At 50.8% G+C, this 20,556-nt stretch overlaps 1 protein-coding gene across 3 annotated transcripts in view; it reads right to left on the bottom strand.

Annotated features, from left to right (window-relative positions):
• The window catches only part of GSG1L (GSG1 like), a 212,156-nt gene that overhangs the window by 40,318 nt on the left and 151,282 nt on the right, over nucleotides 1-20,556 (bottom strand). For all 3 annotated transcript variants that reach the window (XR_009005440.1, XM_057529350.1, XM_057529352.1), the window contains exon 4: nucleotides 1,251-1,362. Coding sequence is in view for 2 of the 3 variants with exons in the window: in XM_057529350.1 (XP_057385333.1) it covers nucleotides 1,251-1,362 (112 nt within the window). In the remaining variant the exon portion in view is untranslated. The remainder of the gene's footprint in view (nucleotides 1-1,250; nucleotides 1,363-20,556) is intronic.

Below are 20,556 nucleotides of genomic sequence, written 5' to 3'. Positions count from 1 at the left end.
AGTGGGGAGAGAATGACTGAGTTCCTGATCAATCACCTGACCACCTGGATCCAGCTGTGCCTGAAGCAGACATTGTGGTAGCTCGCCCAGCATCCATTCCACCCACTTACCATTTGAGAGTTTTGGACTCATTCCTCGTTCCAGAGGAATGGTCCAGCTGTGCCAATGTGCTCATGACACTCCCCCAGCCATGGTGACGATTCAGAAGAGAGAAAATGACTTAAGTTGGGCTCATCAGAGGGAGGCTTGGGACTTTAGTGAATGTTAGGGAAAGAGCTCTTTCTCCCCCCTGTATGTGAAGGAAGAAGCACCAGCTTCAAAGAAGCTTTCTCACCACTAGGAGGGAAGCCCACCCAGAGACAGAGTTAACATGGGGAGTGGGCAATGCTCAGGTGACCACAGAGGAAAAAAAGTCAGCCCTGATGACAACAGAAACTCTGGATCAAACGTTCCCTGAAGTCCATGCCAAGCTGCACTTTCCATTTACAGGAACCAAGGTATTTCCTTATTGACTGGACTGAGGTGGGTGGGTTTTTGTGTTATAATCCATGCCCCCACCCCCAGCTGAGCCAACTGGGTTTTTCAGTTCCATGAACTAATACACACCTCTTGTTTACTTAAGGTTGGGACTCATCACTCACAAGCCAAAGAATCTTGACGGATTCTGCCTTTCTTTTGCACACCATGCTCTGAGGTGCTGGCCCCTGCTCCCTGTAGCCAGAGCCCTTCACTAGGCTCTCGACAGCTTCCATCCCACCTTCCAGAGCAGCCTCTAAGGCAGAGGCTGGCCAACTTTATCTGTAAAGGGCCAGATAGTAAATATTTTAGGCTTAGTGGGCCATTCAGTCTCTGTCACAACCACTCAGCTCTGCCATTGTAGCGTGAAAGCAGCTGTAGACAATATGTAAACGATAAGCCTGGCTATGTTCCGAGAAAACTTTACGGACACTGAAATCTGAATTTCCCATAATTTTCGCATGTCCCCAAATATTTTTCTTCTTTTGATTTATCTGTTCAAGCATTTAAAAATGTAAAAACTATCCTTAGCTTGAGGGGTACATAAAAACAGGTGATGGGCTGGATTTGGCCCAGCGGCCAGTTTGTCAACCTCAGCTCTAGGATCTCAAAGCATCTTTGGACTCTGGGCTTCCCCCCGACACCCCACCTTCCTCTGTTTCCCAACTGGGTTGAGCTACTGAAGTTCCAGCATGCCTCGGGGCTCTGGTGTCTGAAAGTCAAAAGCCACTTACCAGAAGGACCACCCGTAGTCCCAGGAATGGGGCCTCCAGTCTTCAGGGCCGAGGCTCACGGTGACCTGGAACACCTGCGTGTACATCATGTGGGCTACCATTCCCAGGAGGCCTGTGAGGGGGGAGCAGGACAAGGTGTCAGGAAGCAAGGTGGGGCTTTGTCTACCCAGCAGGGGCCTGTTAGCGCTGGGGAGAGCATGGACCCCCAGGGAAGGACAGTCAGCAGGACTGAAACACAGAAGACCAGAGGGCGGTGGTTTTCTAAGCCTGCCAAGGAGTTTGAGTTGAGCCCAAGGGCAAAGGGAGACCCTGGAGAAATGTAAACAAGGGAGACACAGAGTCAGATCTGCTTCTGGATGGGCAAAGTTTTTCTGTTAGGGACCAGATAAGTAAATATTTTAGGCTTTGTGGGTTTCAACTCTACCGTGGCAGCACAAAGAAGCCGTAGACAGTACATAAAGGGATGAGCATGGCCGTGTACCAATCAGACTTTATTTACAAAAGCAGGCGTTGGGCTGGATTTAGCCTGTGGGCCAGAGTTTGCTGATACTTGTGTTAGAAGGTCATTTGGGAGAAGTTGCTTAGAGAATGTTTATCAAACTGCAGGTCTTGACTCACTAGACCAGTGGATTGTGAAATCAACTTCATGGATTGCATGGATTGCAACCAGCATTTAAAACAAACAAACATGGACTTCCCTGGTGGCGCAGTGGTTGAGAATCTGCCTGCTAATGCAGGGGACATGGGTTCGAGCCCTGGTCTGGGAAGATCCCACATGCCGCGGAGCAACTAGGCCCGTGAGCCACAACTACTGAGCCTGCGCGTCTGGAGCCTGTGCTCCACAACAAGAGAGGCCACGATAGTGAGAGGCCCGCGCACCGCGATGAAGAGTGGCCCCCGCTTGCTGCAACTAGAGAAAGCCCTCGCACAGAAACGAAGACCCAACATAGCAATCAATCAATCAATAAATAAATCTTTAAAAAAAAAAAAAAAAAAAAGAAACGGCCTGCCAATGCAGGGGACACCGGTTTGAGCCCTGGTCCAGGAAGATCCCACATGCCGTGCGTCACGTGCCTAGAGCCTGTGCTCTGCAACAAGAGAAGCCACCGCAACTAGAGAAAGCCCGCGCGCAGCAGCGAAGACCCAACACAGCCAAAAATAAATTAATTTTTAAAAATTTAAAAAAATAAACAAGAGTGGAATGGAATAGATATCTGATACCATCAAATGTAGCAGAAGTAAATACCATTTTGTGAAACTTTTCAGTTGTATACATGTGTGCGTCCACGCGCGCACGCACGTGCGTGTGTATAGCGATTGTAATATGAAATGTTTTTCCATGGTCATGTCAAAAATCTTGAAGCCCACTGGCTGGGAGAACTCTGATTCCAAGGGATCTGAGCGGGAATCCTTTCCCACCACGTTTCCACTGCGCGGCCCTGGGCAAGGCACCTCACTTTTCTGAGCTTCAAGTCTTTCAACCCTAAGATGAGGATTATGACAAGTAAGGTGAAAAGTGGCTGAAACGAAGCGAGGCAGCCTCCATGTCTGCTGCCTAGCGGGCATGCAGTCGTTACAGTTACCAGGATTATTATGAACCTGGGGACATCGCTCGTGTGGACTATGGCATCTGGAGCCTTTGTGGGCTAACTGGCGTGGACCTAATTTTCAGATGGAGTGATACGGTATTGATGAGGAGGGAAGAGATAGATGACAAGAGGAAGGAAGGAAACCAACAATGCATGTGCACCTACTGTGTGCCAGGCACTCTGTCAGACTCATTCACCTCCATTACAGTATTATCTTTTAATCTTCACAACAACCCTCTGAAGTAAGTATGATGATGTGGGCCATGTACCGCTGTTCAGGCTGCCCACTGCACATCTCCATACGGCTCCATTCACATCACAGTCTATGCGTACATCACTCCCTGGAGTTGAAGCAGAACCACACCTCCAAGGCTGTATATAGTAGTCCTGAATATGATTATTCCCATTTTACAGGTGAGAAAACAGAAGCTCAGAGTGGTCAAGTCTGTCCCAGGTCACAAAGAGAGTAGATGGCTTAGTTGTGACAGGGGCCCAGATCCAAATGCCCTTAAAGCCAGGGCTCTTCCCACGCTGCCTAGAATGCATCTGTCCTCCCCTTGTTGCCCCAGTCACCCTTTCCCCTGTGGAGACGAGAGAAGAGATGGAGATAAGGAGAGAAGGGGTAGAGATAAGAAAAGACAGAAGTAAAGAGGCAGTGAGGTACCGAGTCCTGAAACCCAGCCTTGCAGGCAGCTGTGAGGGCAAAGGGGGACATCCTGTGTTGTCATGGTGTGAAGGTAAATGTTTAACACCAGGTTCCCCAAAGAGAGAGAGAGAGAAAAAAAGCTATGATTTGTAGCGTTTGCCAATTTCCATGGTGTGAATAATCCCACCATGGCCAATTTCAAGCTACCCGTGTAATGTCAGTGAAAGCAGAGTAGAGAAGAGGTGTGCACAGTCGGGCCTCGGGAGCTGAGCCAGCAGGATCCAGCATACCTGTCACCTTCCAGTCACCTGACCCCAGGCCCCACGGAGACAGAGGACTCAGCGCTGGTTGCCTGTATCTCTGGGCCGGGGCCAGCCCCTCATGGACCTCTGGCGTCAGATGAGAGCTGCTCTCCAGGGCTGGCAGGGAGCACCTGAGTCAGGAAATCCAGGGAGAGGGTGACTGTGACAGGTGCTGAGGCCCCCGAAGATCTCCTAAAGGCTCTGCCTTCCCCAGCTGTCTCTGCCAGGCTTAGACCCCATCCTCTGTCATACCCCGGCAGGTATGCTAGAAGCCTCTCGGGTCCCCTCTGCCTTGGCTCAGTTTGTTAGAAGGAGACAAGGGCTGAGCCACGTGGGTATCTTATTTATCTTTACTTGACACAATTCCTGGTGAACTTCCAAGAGGTACATAACAGACGTACCTTATTCTTTGGAACTGATGCATAAGATTCCCTGATAATGATACACCATGTTTTATTTATCCAATCAGTTGATGGTATTTACGTTATTTCCAGCTTTTTGCTCTCTAAGCAATGCTGCAGTGAACACGTTTCTACAAGTCTCTTTGTGCGGACAAGCAAGTATGTCTCCAGCGTGAACAACAAGAGGAATTGCCACGTCGTAAAGCGTGTGCATTTTAAATTTTAATCAGTGTCAGTGAACTGCTCTCCTGAGCAGAGGTACCGTGTCGTACTTCCGCCAGCTTTGTGAGAGTCCTCACCCAAATCCTCACCGATACTTGATATTATAAAACATGAACAATTTTGCCCATTGCATGGTAAAAAATGACACCTCAACATTGTTTTAAGTTTTATAATTTCCCTTATTACTAGTGAGCTTGGGCATTTTTCATGTTATTTATTAACCATTTTTATTTCTTCTTCTATGACTGTGCTTGGCTGTATCCTTTGTCAATTTCCTTTTATTAAAAATCTTTCTCCTTATCAATTGATAGAAATTCTTTATGTATTCTGGATACTAAACCTGTCTATTGTATAGACTCCAAATAGCTTACTGCTTGTCCTTCCCCCTGTACAGCACAAGGGAAAAAGCACTTTTTTTTTAACTAATAGATTTTATTTTTTAGAACAGTTTTAGGTTTACAGAAAATTAAGCGGAAAATACAGAGAGTTCCAGAGTTCCCAAATGCCCCCTCTCTCTGCCTTCACAGTTTCTCCCATGATTAACATCTTTCAACAGAGTGTATATTTGTTACAGTTGATGAGCCAACAGTGATATATTATTATTAATGAAATCCATAGTTTACATTAGGGTTCACTCTCTGTGTTGTACAGTCTATGGATTTTGACAAATGCATAGTGACATGTATCCACCATTACTGTGTCCAATAGTTATGGCCCTAAAAACCCCCTGTGCTCCACCTCTTCATCCCTCCCTCCCCACTCCTTCTGAACCCCTGGTAACCACTGATTTTTTACTGTCTCCATAGTTGGGGTGCTTTCAGAATGTCATGTAGTTGGAATCACACAGTATGTAGCCTTTTCAGATTGGCTTCTCTCACTCAGCAATATGGATTTAAGGTTCTCCCCTATCTTTTCATGGCTTGTTTGTTCTTTTCCTTTTATTGCTACATAATATTCCACCATATGGATGCATCACTTATTGAAGGACATCTTGGTTGCTTCCAAGTTTTAGCAATTATGAACAAAACTGCTTTTGTCATACATTTTGATTTTTTTTTTAATTTTTATTTATTTATTTATTTATGGCTGTGTTGGTCTTCGTTTCTGTGCGAGGGCTTTCTACAGTTGTGGCAAGCGGGGGCCACTCTTCATCGCGGTGCGCGGGCCTCTCACTATCGCGGCCTCTCTTGTTGCAGAGCACAGGCTCCAGACGCGCAGGCTCAGTAGTTGTGGCTCACGGGCCTAGTTGCTCCGCGGCATGTGGGATCTTCCCAGACCAGGGCTCGAACCCGTGTCCCCTGCATTGGCAGGCAGATTCTCAACCACTGCGCCACGAGGGAAGCCCCATTTTGGTATTTAATACAGTCAAATTTAGCAGTCTTTTGCTTTTTGCTTCCTGTGTCTACTTTAGGAAAACCAACACCATAAACACATTATCCTATATTTTTTCTAATATACTTATAGATATTTATGTTAATTTATCTGGAATTTATCTTGGTGAATGGTGTGAAGTAAGGATCTAACTTAATTTTTTTTTAATGAGTCGTTAATTGCTCTGAACCCTTATAGAAGGGACCGTTCTTTTCCCAATGATTTTTGATAACACTTTTATACCACATTCCAAGCCTCACATTACATGAGTCTATTCCTAACTCTCATTCTGTGCCATGGATCTCTCTCTGTTCCTGTGACAATGCCACACTATTTTTTTGTTTTGCAGTGCCACATGGTTTGTGGGATCCTAGTTCCCTGACCAGGGATCGAACCCAGGCCCCCAGCAGTGGAAGCTCGGAGTCCTAACCACTGGGCCGCCAGGGAATTGCCGCCCCCTGTTTTTTTTAATCATTGTAACTTATGGTGGAGTCTGTTAGCTGGAAGGACAGGTGTCTCCTCCTTTCGGCCCATTGCTCATTCCCTCTAGAAGTGCTACCCTACCCAGAATCTTGCTCCCTCTGTGGGGCAGGACCCCTTCTTTAGCCCCAACCCCCAACCCCACCCACTGCCCAGGTCCCTTTCTGAAGGCTGGACTTTCTCTCCAAACACTCAGCTGTTGTAACGTTCAGCTTCTTCCTCACCATGTCTGTCCAGATGCTATCCAAGTTATCTGACCTGTCAGTGCCTTGGTTCTCTCATCTATAAAGTGGGGATAACAGTAGACATAGGTAATTCCAGAGAACATCCACTGAAGCAGGAAAACGTTCATGAGAACAACTGCTCCATGTACTAGGACAGTGGGGACAGAACAGTATTTTAATACAAAAACTACCAACCAGACCCAGAAGCTGGACCCAGCCTGTTGGCAGAATAATTAATTTTCCAAATTGTTAGTTTAGAAATGCATTGATTTCTCAACTGAATCCCATTTATTCCCAAATATGAAAGGCCATGCTTTAAGAAAATTCAATAAATGAAAATTACAAATCATTCAAAGATAGGCTGGTGAGATTTTCTGATTGCATTCTAACGATTCTGCTTAAAAAAAGAGAGCCCTCAGTCAAGCTTCTGGAAGCACGTTTGTTCTGTAAAGTGAGGCCCACCACCAGTAGCATCTGCTGTCACAATCCTCAGCAGAAGGAACTGTTTCCAGCTCGCTCTGAATTGAAGAGTGACTTTCTGTGAGTTATGACACCTCCTAAACCAGTGGCAACTGACCGAAGGCAGCTTTCCGTGCTGCTTCTGCTGCTTCCTGGCATGGACTTACACCACGAAACTCACAGCTGTAAATCTCTCATCCTGTGGTTTCTGGAACCTCCCAACTCCTGACACCATACATGGGATTCTCAGCCCCTGTGGTGAGGCAGGCATGGCTCCTCCCTGCCCCTGCGGGACCTTGGACAGCACTGACCGGTGGGGGATGCTGGCTGAGGGCTCAGAGCTGGGCTGGGTGCGATGCCACCCAGAACCCAAGGCAAAAAGAGCTGCCATGACTCCCAGGCCTGCCCTCCGCTGGTCAGACTGAGGAAGCCGAAATCTGTTGTCAAGGCCGGAGGGGTTGGTGTCGGGGCCAGAATTAAGAGCCAAAGTCAGGAGAGTCAAAAGGTGAGCCCACAGTAAAGCAGGGGTGAAACAAAGGGAAAGGGAGGGTCTGGTTTCCAGCTCTGTCTCTTACAAGCTATATGACCTTGGGTAGATTACCTTGCCCGTCTGTGCCTCAGTTTCCTCAACTGTAATGTGGGGATAATAATAATGCCTACCTCATAGATTGATATGAGGATTAAGTGGCTTATACTGTAAAGCACTTAGAATAGTGCTTGGCAGATAATAAGCCCTACGTAAGTGTTTCATGAATGAATGAATGAATGTATGTTTGAGACTCACTGCGTAGGCCTGCTTGACCGCACACTAGTCCAGGGACCAGGTCTGTTTTCTCTCCACTGAATCCCTAGCATGGAGCCCAGGGTCTGGCACAGTAAGTGTTCCATACGTGTTTGTTAAATGAATAGATGGTTCGTTCCGTTCAATGCCGATTGCAAGGTGCTTGGGAGAGCTGCACTGCCTGCTGTAAAGGTCCAGGGTCTGGGATATGGGAATGAGCTAGGACAGGGCCAAATCTGAAAACTCTGGAGAGCAAATTGTCTCTGTACAGGAACAAATGTCAGACTCATCATTTGTTTATTTATCATTCATTCATTCATTCAATGAATATTTATCACTGCTTTTTACATGCCAAGCACTGTTCCTGGGGGCGGGGGAGGGGTCTGCTCTCAGAGGTCTCAGGTTCCAGTGGACAGATCCAGACAATGAGCACATTGATTAACAAGAAAAAGTCAGGCAGTGAAAAGTGTGGTGATGAAAATAAAATAGGGCAAATGCCTGGGGCTCAGTTCAGAGTGGGCGGTCATGGAGGTCATGGAGGGCCTCTCGGAGGAGGTGACACTTAAACAGAGGTTTGAATGGGGAACTGGAGGCAGCCACAGAGAGGTCTGGGAAAGAGCATTCCAGACAGAGGGAGTGACCGGCTGGGGCAAAGGCTTGAAGGCAACCAGAGCCTGACCTTAGGGGGAAGGGGAGAGAAGGTTCGGCAGAGTGGGAAAGGGGCGGGGCGGGGGGGCGGGGTAGAGACGGGTCAGGAAGGCAGTTGAGGACCAGCTCATCCAGGACCTTGTAGGTCACAGTGAGGACTCTGGCTTTCTTCTAAGTACTATGGGAAACCATAGTAGAGGGCTGAAGCAGGGGCCTAATTTATGTTTTCAGATCATTCTGATTACTGTGTGAAGACAGATGGTGGAAGCTGGGGTAAAGAAGGGCGCCCAGGCCGAGCTGTTGCTGCTTGGTCTAAAGTTATTGCCAGCTCTGGGGCAGGTTTCGAAGGTGGAGTCCACAGGACCTGCTGGTGGGCTGGGTGTGAGGGACCAGGGCTACCCAGAGATTGGGATGACCTTGGGGTTTGCGTTTGGGCAATTGGGCGGACGATGGTGCCCCTCATGAAGATGAAGAAGACGGAGGAAGTTGTCTGGGTGGGTCAAACCCCATGTGGGCTACATTAATTTGAAATGCCTATTTTATACCCAAGCTGAGACAACACACCAGCACTTGGGTGTACAAGTTTGGGGTCCAGGGGACAGTCAGAGCTGGAGATTTAAATGCGTGAGTCATTGGCGAACGGACATGGGCCGAGAAGAGGCCTGTAGGGAGAGAAGAGAAGGGCCGGGATGGAGCCAACATCCAGTGCAGAGCAGAATAGGCGGAGCCAGCAGAGGAGGATGAGGCCCAGAGGCCCAGGCAGCAGGAGGAAAACCAGAGCACGGCACTACCAAGGTCAGGAGAAGGATGCATATCGCGGAGGAGGACGCATATCGAGGAGGAGGACGCATACCGCGGAGGAGGACGCATACCGCGGAGGAGGACGCATATCGAGGAGGAGGACGCATACCGCGGAGGAGGACGCATACCGCGGAGGAGGACGCATATCGAGGAGGAGGACGCATATCGCGGAGGAGGACGCATACCGCGGAGGAGGACGCATATCGAGGAGGAGGACGCATATCGCGGAGGAGGACGCATATCGCGGAGGAGGACGCATATCGCGGAGGAGGACGCATATCGAGGAGGAGGACGCATACCGCGGAGGAGGACGCATACCGCGGAGGAGGACGCATATCGCGGAGGAGGACGCATATCGCGGAGGAGGACGCATACCGCGGAGAAGGATGCATATCGAGGAGGAGCAAGTGGTTTGTTAGATCAGAGATGAGGACAGGGAAGTGACTGCTGGATTTGCCAACATGGAGGCCATGGGGGACAGACGCTCCATGGAATACGCTGAGCGGAGGACAGAAAACAGCCAGTTAGAGAGAAGACGTCCAAACTTGCTGCATGGAGAAGCGGAAAAATGGGGTGATAGCTGGAGCAGGCCTGGGGTTCAGGGAGGGATCTTGAAGAGGGGAGATATAGGCTGCTCCTGCACTTACCCAGAGTGCTCGAGTAGACAGGGGGAGCCTGCGGGTGCGGAGGAGCCAGACAGCAATTGTAGAAGCAAGGGAGAGAGAAGGTTCTGGAAGACGGAGGAGCTGGCTTTAGATGAGAGCAGGGATGCTTGGCCCAAGGGAACGGGAAGCAGGGCGTGCGAGTGAAGATCCCAGTACCGGGGCGGCTTTGCCTGTCCCTCTTCCCGAGGAGTCCAGGCCACCAGCCGAGAGCGAGACGGCGGATGTAGGAGTTTTGAGGAACCAGGAGATGGTGTGGAATGGTCCTTTCAGAGCGTGGGAAAGCACAGAAAAACCGTGGCAGTGCGTGTGGCCGGCGGGGCAGTGCTGCTGCGCGTGAGGCCTGAGCTCAGGAATTTAAAGTGAGACCGGGCGGCATGGCCAAGGGATTCGGGTGAGGGGAGAGGAGTCACCTGGCCGTGCAGAGTGGTGCCTCCTGGGTCTGGAGGACACACAGGAGGGCCAAGCCATGGTGCCTCCCCCCAGATAGGGATATGGAGCAATGAAGCCCAACTGAGTTCCAGAACTCCTCTTGCCTCCAGCCCCACTTCTTCTCTTTTGCAGGGTTTGTATGTATTATGTTAGTGGCATGCTCCATTTAATTGAGATAGCAGAGGAATCAGCTGATGAATTAATTTATAATAGAGTTTATCATTAAAGATGCTGTTCAAGTTATTACTCAGAACACTCGGGGAGAGTTCATGTCTAAACAAACATTCCGTGTATGTGGGCACTGGCCTGGATTTGCCAACATCCCATGCACGTCATGTCAGGGACGTAAGACAGAGGGGCCAGTGGGGACTTGGAGGGAGCTGAAACCAGATGAGGTGGGGCACAAAGGTAGCAAAGGGAAACCCCTGCTAGGGCAGCCTGACTTTTAGTTAGTTGCTGAGCATGTACTGAGCACCTGCTGTGTACCAGGCCTCCTTCTGGCTGGGGGAATATGCCTGGGAATGAGAGACCTGGCTTTCAATGCTCTCAGGGAGGTGAGAGACAGAAAACTGGGGACGACTGTGTGGCAGGGCAGCCAACGGGGGAGGCCAGGGGCCTGCGGGAACCCTAGCTGGGTTCCCCCCGCCCCAGGTGGGGAGGTCAGGAAAGGCGTCGAGAGGGGGTGACATCCAAGCTGAGAGGGAGCAGGAGGGCGGACCAGGCAGTGGAGCAGCTCTAGCAGAGCCCACAGGCAAAGGGGTTTGGTGGGGCCGTAATGGGCCGTTAGGTAGGGCATGTGGGTGGAGAGAGCGGCTGCTGGAAGGGTAAACAAGAGGCTGCATGGAAAATTCTGAAGCCATCCTGGGAGTTCAGGCTTTCTCCTGAGGGCAATGGGCAGGAATTGCATAATTGTAAGTTCGGGGACGAGAACCAGGCGGCCTTTTTTTAAAGCCCTCTCTTCCTGCTGGTGGAGGACGGACTGGCAGGAAGCTGGGAGCAGGGAGGTCCGGGAGGGGCAGCTGCAGTGAGAGGTCGAGGCCAGGCCAAGGGTGCTGAGATTAAGAGGTGGGCGAGCAGGTGGCTGGAGGGAGTCACGTCTGGCACCGCTGAGATGGATGGATTCCCAGCAAGGCCTCAGGGCACTGGAGAGCCCTGACTCAGGAATGGGGACAGACTGGGAGAAGCTGGTGGGACTGACCCAATTAACATCAGCCCTATAACATCCTCCCACAGAAAGAAAACTCTGAGATCCTAAGGGCTGGTATTTCATGACACCAATCAACTGGGGGCAGATGGAAAAAGAAATCCCTTACCTATGCAAATCTCAAACATCCATCCAGATGTCTGCCCCCACAGGGGCTAAAGGCTGACTCTCCCTTCTGCCCTTTGGCCTGGGGAGGACCCCACACCGCTGCAGACACCTGCACATAAAACCATCCCCAAGAAGCTAAGCTGATGCTGTTTAAAGCTTGCCCAGATCTATTTTTAAAGAACAGGCTATTTTTAGATACTCTCCAGAGAATCCGCAGCCTCTCTTGGTAGCATATTTCAGGGTTTAAAAAGTTATTCCTTACAGGTAACCTAAATCTTTCCAGCGCCAATTGAAGCTAATTTCTTGCTCTGCCCCCTGAGGACAAGGGGGCTGGGGAGTGAGCTGGTTGGCATCTTCCTGAGAAGAACCTTCCCCGAGCTTGGCAATTACCGAGTCACCCCTCAACTCTGTCTTCTCGGCACTAGATCATTCCAATTACTCTGCCCTTGCTCCAAAGGTCTCCTTCTGGGCCCCTTGAGTTATCAGCACCACTCCTGATTGGATTCTGCCCATTTCTCTATTTGCCTTTTCAGGTGAAGTGGCCCAGATCAGAGGTGGCATTCAATGAGGGACCAAGGTTTACTGAACCCTCACCAGCCTCGTCCACCCGGCTACCCCCATCCAGCCCTGGGACGATGAATGGGCTAAGACAGCCCTCTCACCCGGGAGGCGGGCGTCTAGAATGAGTCCTGAGGCCACGCCCCCAGTTCCCAGTGAATCTTGGGGTGGCCCGGGGCGACTTGGTGGTGGATGATTTTTTTTATATTAGTGGGTATGTCCCCATACCCTCCTTCATTAGGGTAACTAGATATAAGACCTCGATGGCCTCGGCTATCACAGAGGACTGAGAAAACAAGAATCAAACCCCTGGCTTTGGGGATTTCAAAAGCCTACATGCAGGTGCTCAAAGAAAAGGTTTGGAAGAATATATGATCAAGCAGAGCCATTTCCTCCTCCCCTCCACCTGGAGACCAGGTAAAGTTGCCCGCCTGGGGGAAGTGGGAGGAAGAGGAGGAGGAGGAGAGGATAGTGGGTCCCAGGAGAGAATGGATGCAACGATGCAGGCATGAGCAGGGCAGCCCCCGAGGGGGCCCAGCCTCCTCTTTATTCCCGGGAACACATGGGAGTGAAGTGGCCTCCACGAACGGCCCTGTCCCCATCTGAGTGGACCGGGAACATCCTGGGAGTCGGGCCACGTGCTCACAGACAGGGCCAGTACATCCTGTTCAGAACGACTGCTGTCTGCCTGGGTCCCGGCCCTCGACTCCCGTGTGACTCTTCGCGTGGACAACCCCACTGTGACAGCCCTGGATGCCCTTAAGCCCCCCAGGATGGAGGGTCGGCCCTCTGGCCTAGAGGAGGATGGTGCGAGGAAGAGGAGAACGTCCCCCAGCCCGTGCTTGGGCGGGACTGAGTAAAGCACGCTGGGAACCTCACACAGACACCCAGGCAGAGGCCAGAGGCCCCCTTCACAGATACACACACCCAAGTCACCGTCCTGCCCCTCTCCCACGTCTCCACCCCGGAAATCCACGTGCCACGGCACGGGGTCTTGACATTCCACCCAAGCCTTGGACTTGGGCTGCCTCTGTGGGGAACAGCCCTGACCCTGTGAAACTGAGCAGGGCCCTGTGGGGCTCCTGGACACAAAAGCCTTGCTGGGTCCCCCATTTCTTGATTACAGGAAATAGGCTTCATTCAGCCTCTATGACCTTCCCTCAGTTCCAAAGGGTAGGTTCAAACAGTTGCTAAATCGGGAAGGGAGCGGATGGGTAGACAAGGGATGCGGAGACAAGGGAGGAACAGTCAAGAAACAAGACTGCAGCCTTGGGGCAGGGTCCCGGTTCCCCCTTAAGGGATACACATAAGAATATCTTTAAGCTGTTTTGCAGATACTGAAACCCCCCCCCACCCCAGGTGAGAGAAGTTAACTGTACACTGCCCACAAGCATGTAGACCCCAGACCGGTTGCAACCAGAAGGTTGATGAGGCTGACTCCCGGTTACCTCACCGCCAACCAATCAGAAGAATGTCCATGAGTTGACCACACCCTCTTTGAACCATTACTGTAAAACTCCTCACTACCCCCTCCAGGTCGGGACACACAGTTCTGAGGGCCTTAGCCCGCTGTGGCCCCCTTTGCCTAACAAAGCGACAAAGCTATTCTTTTCTACTTCACCCCAAACTGTCTCCGAGATTTAATCTGGTGTTGGGGTACAGAGGCCAGATTCGGCTTCACCTGGGCGTGATGTTCCCAGCCACATGTCTGCCATGTGGCACCTTCTCAGAGGCTCCCAGCCAGCCCCACCTGCAGCCTCTAGGCCCTGCTGCTAAACAGAGATCCCTGAGGATCCCTGAGCGCTTAGCGCAGGGTCCGCAGCAGTGGGAGCAAGGATCAGATGACAGGGTGGAGGAGATCAGATGACAGGGTGGAGGAGATCAGATGACAGGATGGAGGAGATGACAGCCAGGGCAGACGGCCCTCTCAAGCCTTAATTACTGCTCACCTCTCCACTGCCCTACTAGATACAGTGGCTGAGAGTGAGAGGGACTGTATCACTGAGTGCCCAAGCCAAGACGCCTTTGAGATGAAAGGGGATGTAACTAAAACTTACCCTGGGACAAGAGGAATACAGGCTCTTGACAATGGTGGTAGATAAATGAATGAGAGAATGAGCCCCAATCTCTCCAGCGATCCCCCTTCTACCTGTGGATGCCCCTAACCTTTACCGAGGGCTTTCCCTCTGCCAAGGACTTTTACACCTGCTGTTTCTCTGATGGTGACAGACTCCCCTTACGGTGTCCATCTCACAAGTGAGAAAAAAAAAAGTTCACCAAGGAGAGGTTATGTGCCTGACCGACAGTGGGGAATCCGGGAACAGAATCCACATCTTTTTTTTTGCCCAAACCTTCCTTCTTTCCTTCCTTGCTTCATTGTTTCTTTCCTTCCTTCCGCACGTAAGGAGCCCCTACTATGAGCAAGCACTGTGCTAGGGGCTGGAGAAAGAGAAAAATGAGGCAGACGTGTCCCCTGCCTGCTTGAAGGTCTAGTTGGGGAGACAGACACAAGCAGAAAACAACTGCCAAGGGTCAGAGAGTTAGGAGGTGGGAGGGTCAGGGGCCATAGGACCTGACATCTGGAGTCCTCTGTTCCGGGGGTCAGGGAAGGTGTCCCTGGGGCAGGTGTTCCAGCTGAGCCTGAAGGATGAGGCACAGTTAACCAGGTCAGAGCTGCCCAAGTATGGGGCATACCTCCCTGGGGTGCTCAAGCTTATTTTAGATCAGGAGTTCCAAGCCTCAGCGCTATTGGCATCTGGGGCCAGATAACCCTTAGCTGCGGGGGTGAGCTGCCCTGTGCATGGCAGGTTATTTACTCATTACATGCCAGGAGCATTCACCTCCCAGCTCCCCTAGTTGTGACAACCCAAAACGTCTCCAGATGTTGGGACTTCCCTGGTGGTCCAAAGGCTAAGACTCCATGCTCCCAATGCACGGGGCCTGGATTCGATCCCTGCTCAGGGAATTAGATCTCACACGCATGCTGCAACTAAGAAGTCCGCATGCCGCAAATAAGAAGCCCGCATGCCACAACTAAGACCCGGCACAGACAAATAAATAAATAAATAAATAATCAAAATGTCTCCAGATGTTACCAAATGGCCCCGGGGGCGGGGAGGGAGCTGAGAGTGCAAAATCACCCCCCCCCCCCGTGAGACCACCGTCTTAAATGCTACATAAACGTCTTTACAATGGTAATGTTTTTATTTTTACAGATTTACAATTCCCTTCTATTTACTGCAAGGGATATTGGCTTTTTATTTCCAAAAGTGATCTGAAGCTTCCTTGCTGGATAAGTTTAAATTTCAAAACAAGTGAGTGATTAAGAGGTAAAAAATGCTAAGTAAATAATGGCATATGGATGTGGCTATAGTCGTGGAGGAAGAATGCCCAGGCTGAGAAATGCTGAGTCAGGTGAGAGTGGGGCGTGTGGCACCCGAGGGAGCTGAAGGCTGGTGTGTGTGTGTGTGTGTGTGTGTGTGTGTGTGTGTGTGTGTGAGAGAGATGCTTGGGAATCCCCCAGGGCATGCCATCCTGGAGAGCACACCCTTTCCCTCTGGAGTTCAAGGCCAGCTTTCCTCCTGCCTAGCAACAGATTTTCTCTCTTGGGTTGGGCACCAGAAGAAGGAATTGGCTAAACTTTGGGGGCCCAAGTGGTACGAAAGATAAGAATCTTTAAACACCAGAAGCACACTCTTTGAGGCAAGATGCTCGCGTTATGAAAGGCATTGGGAGCCCTGAATCAATGGAGGCAGGGCCAGCACGCTGGACAATTCCATCTCACTGTCCTTCTGGGGCATGTGTTCATAGGGGCCGCTAGGCAGACCCCTTCCTTTTGGCTTTTTTCTCTTTCTACCTCTGGCTCTGTCTCCCTCTTTCTTCTATTTCTGCCTTTGACTCTCATTCTGTGTCTGGCACTCTCTCTCTCTCTCTCACTTTCTCATTGTCCCAGGAATATCTAGTTACATGAGCCCAAGTTATAAGCAGGAATAGTCACTGTACTCAGGTCTCATGCAGTGGGCCTCCACTTCCCCTCCCACTTGGCCCATGAGGGACCCTGGCCTTCACAGAGAAACCTGGGGTGGGTTTGGGGCTGAAGTTTCAGGCCCACACCTCACCCCCTGCCCGCTGACTCTTTCCACCTCAGCACAGAGTGAGCGGAGACCTTCATAAGCAGCCTCGAGAACATTCCTCCCAGGGCTACCCTTCCATGCCCCCGTCACATTAGCTGAAATGCAAATCCGACTCTTCTGGCCGGTGAGATCTTAAGTGCTCTGAGCTTCCAACTTCCCCGCAGCGACGCTATGATACCATCCAATTAGTTTCATTGCCTGGGAAGCTGCCCGTGCACTAGGAAAATGAGATGCCTTACTGCAGAACCTCTAGAGAACAAAACCTCTGCACAGCCCTTCCCTTCCCTGGGGACTCTACAGTTTGTAAGGCACTCAACTGTCCCATATCTCATATAATCCTTGCCTCATCCCAAGAAGGCTAGGTTTGGTGACACCCTATTTAACAAATGAGAAAGTGAAGCTCAGAGAGGTAGAGCAATCCACCCAGCAAAGCACAGCATGAAAGGAGTGTGTTTGAGTCCAGGTCTGCCCAACTCCAAGTCCAGACGTTTTACCATTCCATCATAGCCCTTTCCATCCATTCATTCAGTCAACACATATTTATTAGGTACTTACTGTGTACCGGGCTCTCTTCATGGTTCAGGATATAAAGGAGTATGTAAGACAAGCAAGGTCCCTGCCCTCATGGAGCTGATAGTCTTATGAAGGAAGATAGAAAATAAACACAGAAGCATATCTAAAATTTAGAGTTTAGGGGATTTCCCTGGTGGTCCAGTGGTTAAGAATCTGCCTTCCAACGCAGGGGATGCGGGTTCCATCCCTGGTCGGGGAACTAAGATCCCACACGCCACGGGGCAACTAAGCCTGCGCTGCAACTACTGAGTCCGTGTGCCACAACTAGAGAGCCTGCATGCCGCAACTACTGAGCCCGTGTGCTCTGGACCCTGCACACCACAACTCGAGAGAAGCCCACGAGCTACAGCGAAGAGCCCGCTCGCTGCAACGAAAGATCACGCACGCCGCAACAAAGTTTCCGCGTGCCACAACTAAGACCCAATGCAGCCAAATAAAAAAACTAATTAAAACAAATAAATTAAAATAAAATAAAATTCAGAGTTTAGTAAATGCTGTGAAGGAAAAGAGAGGGCATGAGGAAAACAGAGATTGGGTAGTTAGTCTGGTCAAGGAAGTCAGGGCACGCATGTGTAGGAAGGTGACATTTAAACCGAGACCTGAATTTTTTGAAGATTTGGGGAAGAGAGGCCCAGGCGAAGAGGAGGGCAAGCACAGAGGCCTGGAGGTGGGAAGGAAGCCAGCTGTCCTCAGTCCAGGAGGCCAGGAGGACAGAAGCCTCATCTCCATGGCGGCAGGGAGGTGGGGTTACGAGCTGTGAGGAGGTGGGGTTACAAGCTGTGCGGAGGCGGGGGCAGAGCACCATCAGCCCCTCCTCCTTCGTGAGTGATGTTGGCTCTGGGGGTCTCTCCGCAGGCCCCCTTGCTGACCTGGCTCAGGGGGACTCAGAGGGGCCCAGATGCCAATGGACTGCAAGCCCCAGTGGGCCCACTTCTGTCCTGGGACAGGAGCTAAGATGGGAGCCTTCAAGACTGGGACCCGGCCACGCACAGCCAGGGTGATGGGAGGACAGAGCTGGAGGGAGACAGTGCAACGAGCCCGGAGCTGGATGTCGAGGGGCTGCCCCAGTCACCCTCCGGCGGCGCTAAGAGCTCCCTCGGGGTGAGAGGCTGGGATTGCCTGGGGCGCTCCTGGAGGACAGGATGTTTCACGCGCATCACTGCGGGGGGGCCGGACACCACTGCTTTTGCTCTTATGGGCCGGTGCCCCTGTGCCTAAGACCTTCAGCTTTTCTCCTCTGCTCCTCCCTCGGACGGGAATGGGTTTTGCAGCCCCTCTTCCAAGGAAGGCCTGGGACTCAGGCAGGTGCCCCCACTGGGGCTCCCCGGGTGCTGAGAGTAGACCTTAGGGCTGGGGGGGCCCTCAGGCCACGGGGAGTCAGCTGTGTCTGCGAGCTATGGAGGAGCAGAGGCAAGTGAGGGGTGTTGTGTTTTGTTTTGTTTTGTTTCACTGTTCAAGGTTTATTTATTGTTTTAGTTGGTATAACAGTTGTCTGCGTTATTTATGTCGATTTTTCTTTTTTACATTACATGGCAATGTACACTATTCTCATCCATATAGTACATAAAATAAGATTCTTTACAACAGTTATGCACAAGACATGCAATACTGGATTTATAATCAATCCCAGGATGTGATTAATTGGAGAAAAAACAAGTTGGACTAGGCATCTTGGCTAAAGGAACCAGAAGTTATATAACACAGAGTTAAATACACTTCTGGTTTGAAGGGCAACTGCAGCACCTGCAACATGGTCAGTGGTACCTTTTGAGGAAGTAGAACTATTTTACACGAACCCATTTAGGACCACACAAGATAAGCGCCATGCAGCATCAGGATAGAGCTGCAGGGTTTTATGAACCATTCCTATTGCTAATGTTAGGAAACTGATGTTTTTTCCTAGGCTGTCTTAACATTACTGCTTTAGTCACAGTTCAGATATAAAGGACGATATGCACAACCTCCATTTCCCGGCCACGTCCCTCAGGGTCCAGCTTCCCCTGGGCCAGCGCCTGGCCCCCCTCATGTTTCCCCAGAGACCAGGCCCCTGAGCCCCTGGCATCCGTTGCTACATCCACTCTGCTAAGTAGGTTAAAACCACTAGAACCAAGCAGTTCCAGGACTGTGGGTTTTACCTCCAATTTTTAGTAAACTTATTAAAATTCTTGCTTCCTCCTACGCCCCCCAAAGCCCAATTGCTGCCTGGTTCTGTGCCTGGGGCCAGCCTCATTTGTATGAAAGGCCCCGTGGGTTGCACATTCCCCCAGTCCTCGCTTCCAAAAGCATGCAAAGGATGTGGCAGAATTTCAATCACCGCGACCAGCCTCAGTGAGGTCAAGGACAGACACAGGCTGCGCCCTCAGCCCTACCTCCTGAAGACACACTGGTTGCCCCCCAGCTGACAGGTCCTGGTTCCCTTCTAGAATCTTCAGACCCCTTTGCAGGCCCCTGACTTGCTTCTAACACTCCAACTCATTCATTCAACTAACATTTGTGAAGCATTCTCTATATGCAAAGCATTGGATCAGCCACTGGGGATACAGCTGTGACTACGGCATGACCATTCCCCCAAGGCTAATGAGGAGGACAACATAAATAGTGAAGGAAAATCAATGATTACAAATACCAAAATAGAAATACATACAACCACGGTCGAAAACTGGCAGCCCATGAGCTGAATCCAACCTGCAGATGTTGGCTAGAGCTGTAAAAAATGATGAATTTTTTTTGGCCAACATTTAAACATCTGGAGGATTTCCATTAAAATATGGGAGTTTGGCCTTCTCTGGTAAAAATCAGAAACTGTGGCAACACTGGGTCCACATTTCCCCTCGGTGACCCTCAGCTGGAGCTGATCAGAGCCATGCTGTTTAGTGAGGACCCGTGGTGGCCGAGCCTCACAGGCTACATGGTGCCCAGGGGGCCACCGTCTCCCTGTCCGCTGCCTTTGCCAACCCTGTAATATTCCCACCCACTCATGCATCCACTTTTCCTTCCAGGCCACTCAAGGCATTTACATTTTCAACCCCTGGAAAGGACCGGAGGGAGAGAAGGGGTCAGTTTTACCTGGGCTTGGGGAAAGGCTTGGAAGGGGAAGTGAGCTTCGAGCTGGGTCAGGAAAGATCGGCATGTGTTCACCAAGAGGGGGCAGGGGGAGGCGGGGAAGAAGGAGAAAGGCAGCCTGGACAAGTAAAGAGCCCAAGCAAAGGCAGGGAAGAGAGGAACAGCCAGTTCTGGGTCTCCCAGTCCTGCTGAGTTTGGCACTGGCTGCTCTGATGGCGCTCCTGACTCAGGAATGTCAGTTGTGTTTCTGATCTCCTGGGACCTGCCACAGACAGGAGAGAGCAAGGCCACAAGTGATGCAGACCACAAAGTGTAGGGGACATAAGAAGGGGAGGTTTCCGACCATATCATCCGTAAGCCACCTTGTAACCCTTACTGGAATTTTTTTTTAAACTTCTTATTCTGAGATAATCATAGAGTCACAGGAAGTTGCAAAGAAATGTACAAGGACGTCTCGTGCACCCTTCCCCCAGTGTTAACACTTACCCACCTTGCATGGTCCTAGGGTACAATATCAAAGCCAAAAAATTGACCATGGCACAATCCATAGTTGACTCAGGTTTCACTAGTTCTGCATGCACCCGTAAGTGTGTGTGTGTGTGTGTGTGTGTGTGTGTGTGTTCACTTGTGTAGCCTGGCATAAACACCA

The sequence above is a fragment of the Balaenoptera acutorostrata genome, chromosome 15 (assembly GCF_949987535.1).
Source record: "Balaenoptera acutorostrata chromosome 15, mBalAcu1.1, whole genome shotgun sequence".
NCBI lineage: Eukaryota > Metazoa > Chordata > Mammalia > Artiodactyla > Balaenopteridae > Balaenoptera > Balaenoptera acutorostrata.
Note: the sequence above shows the minus strand (reverse complement) of the source record. Positions and strands in the feature narration are given on the sequence as shown.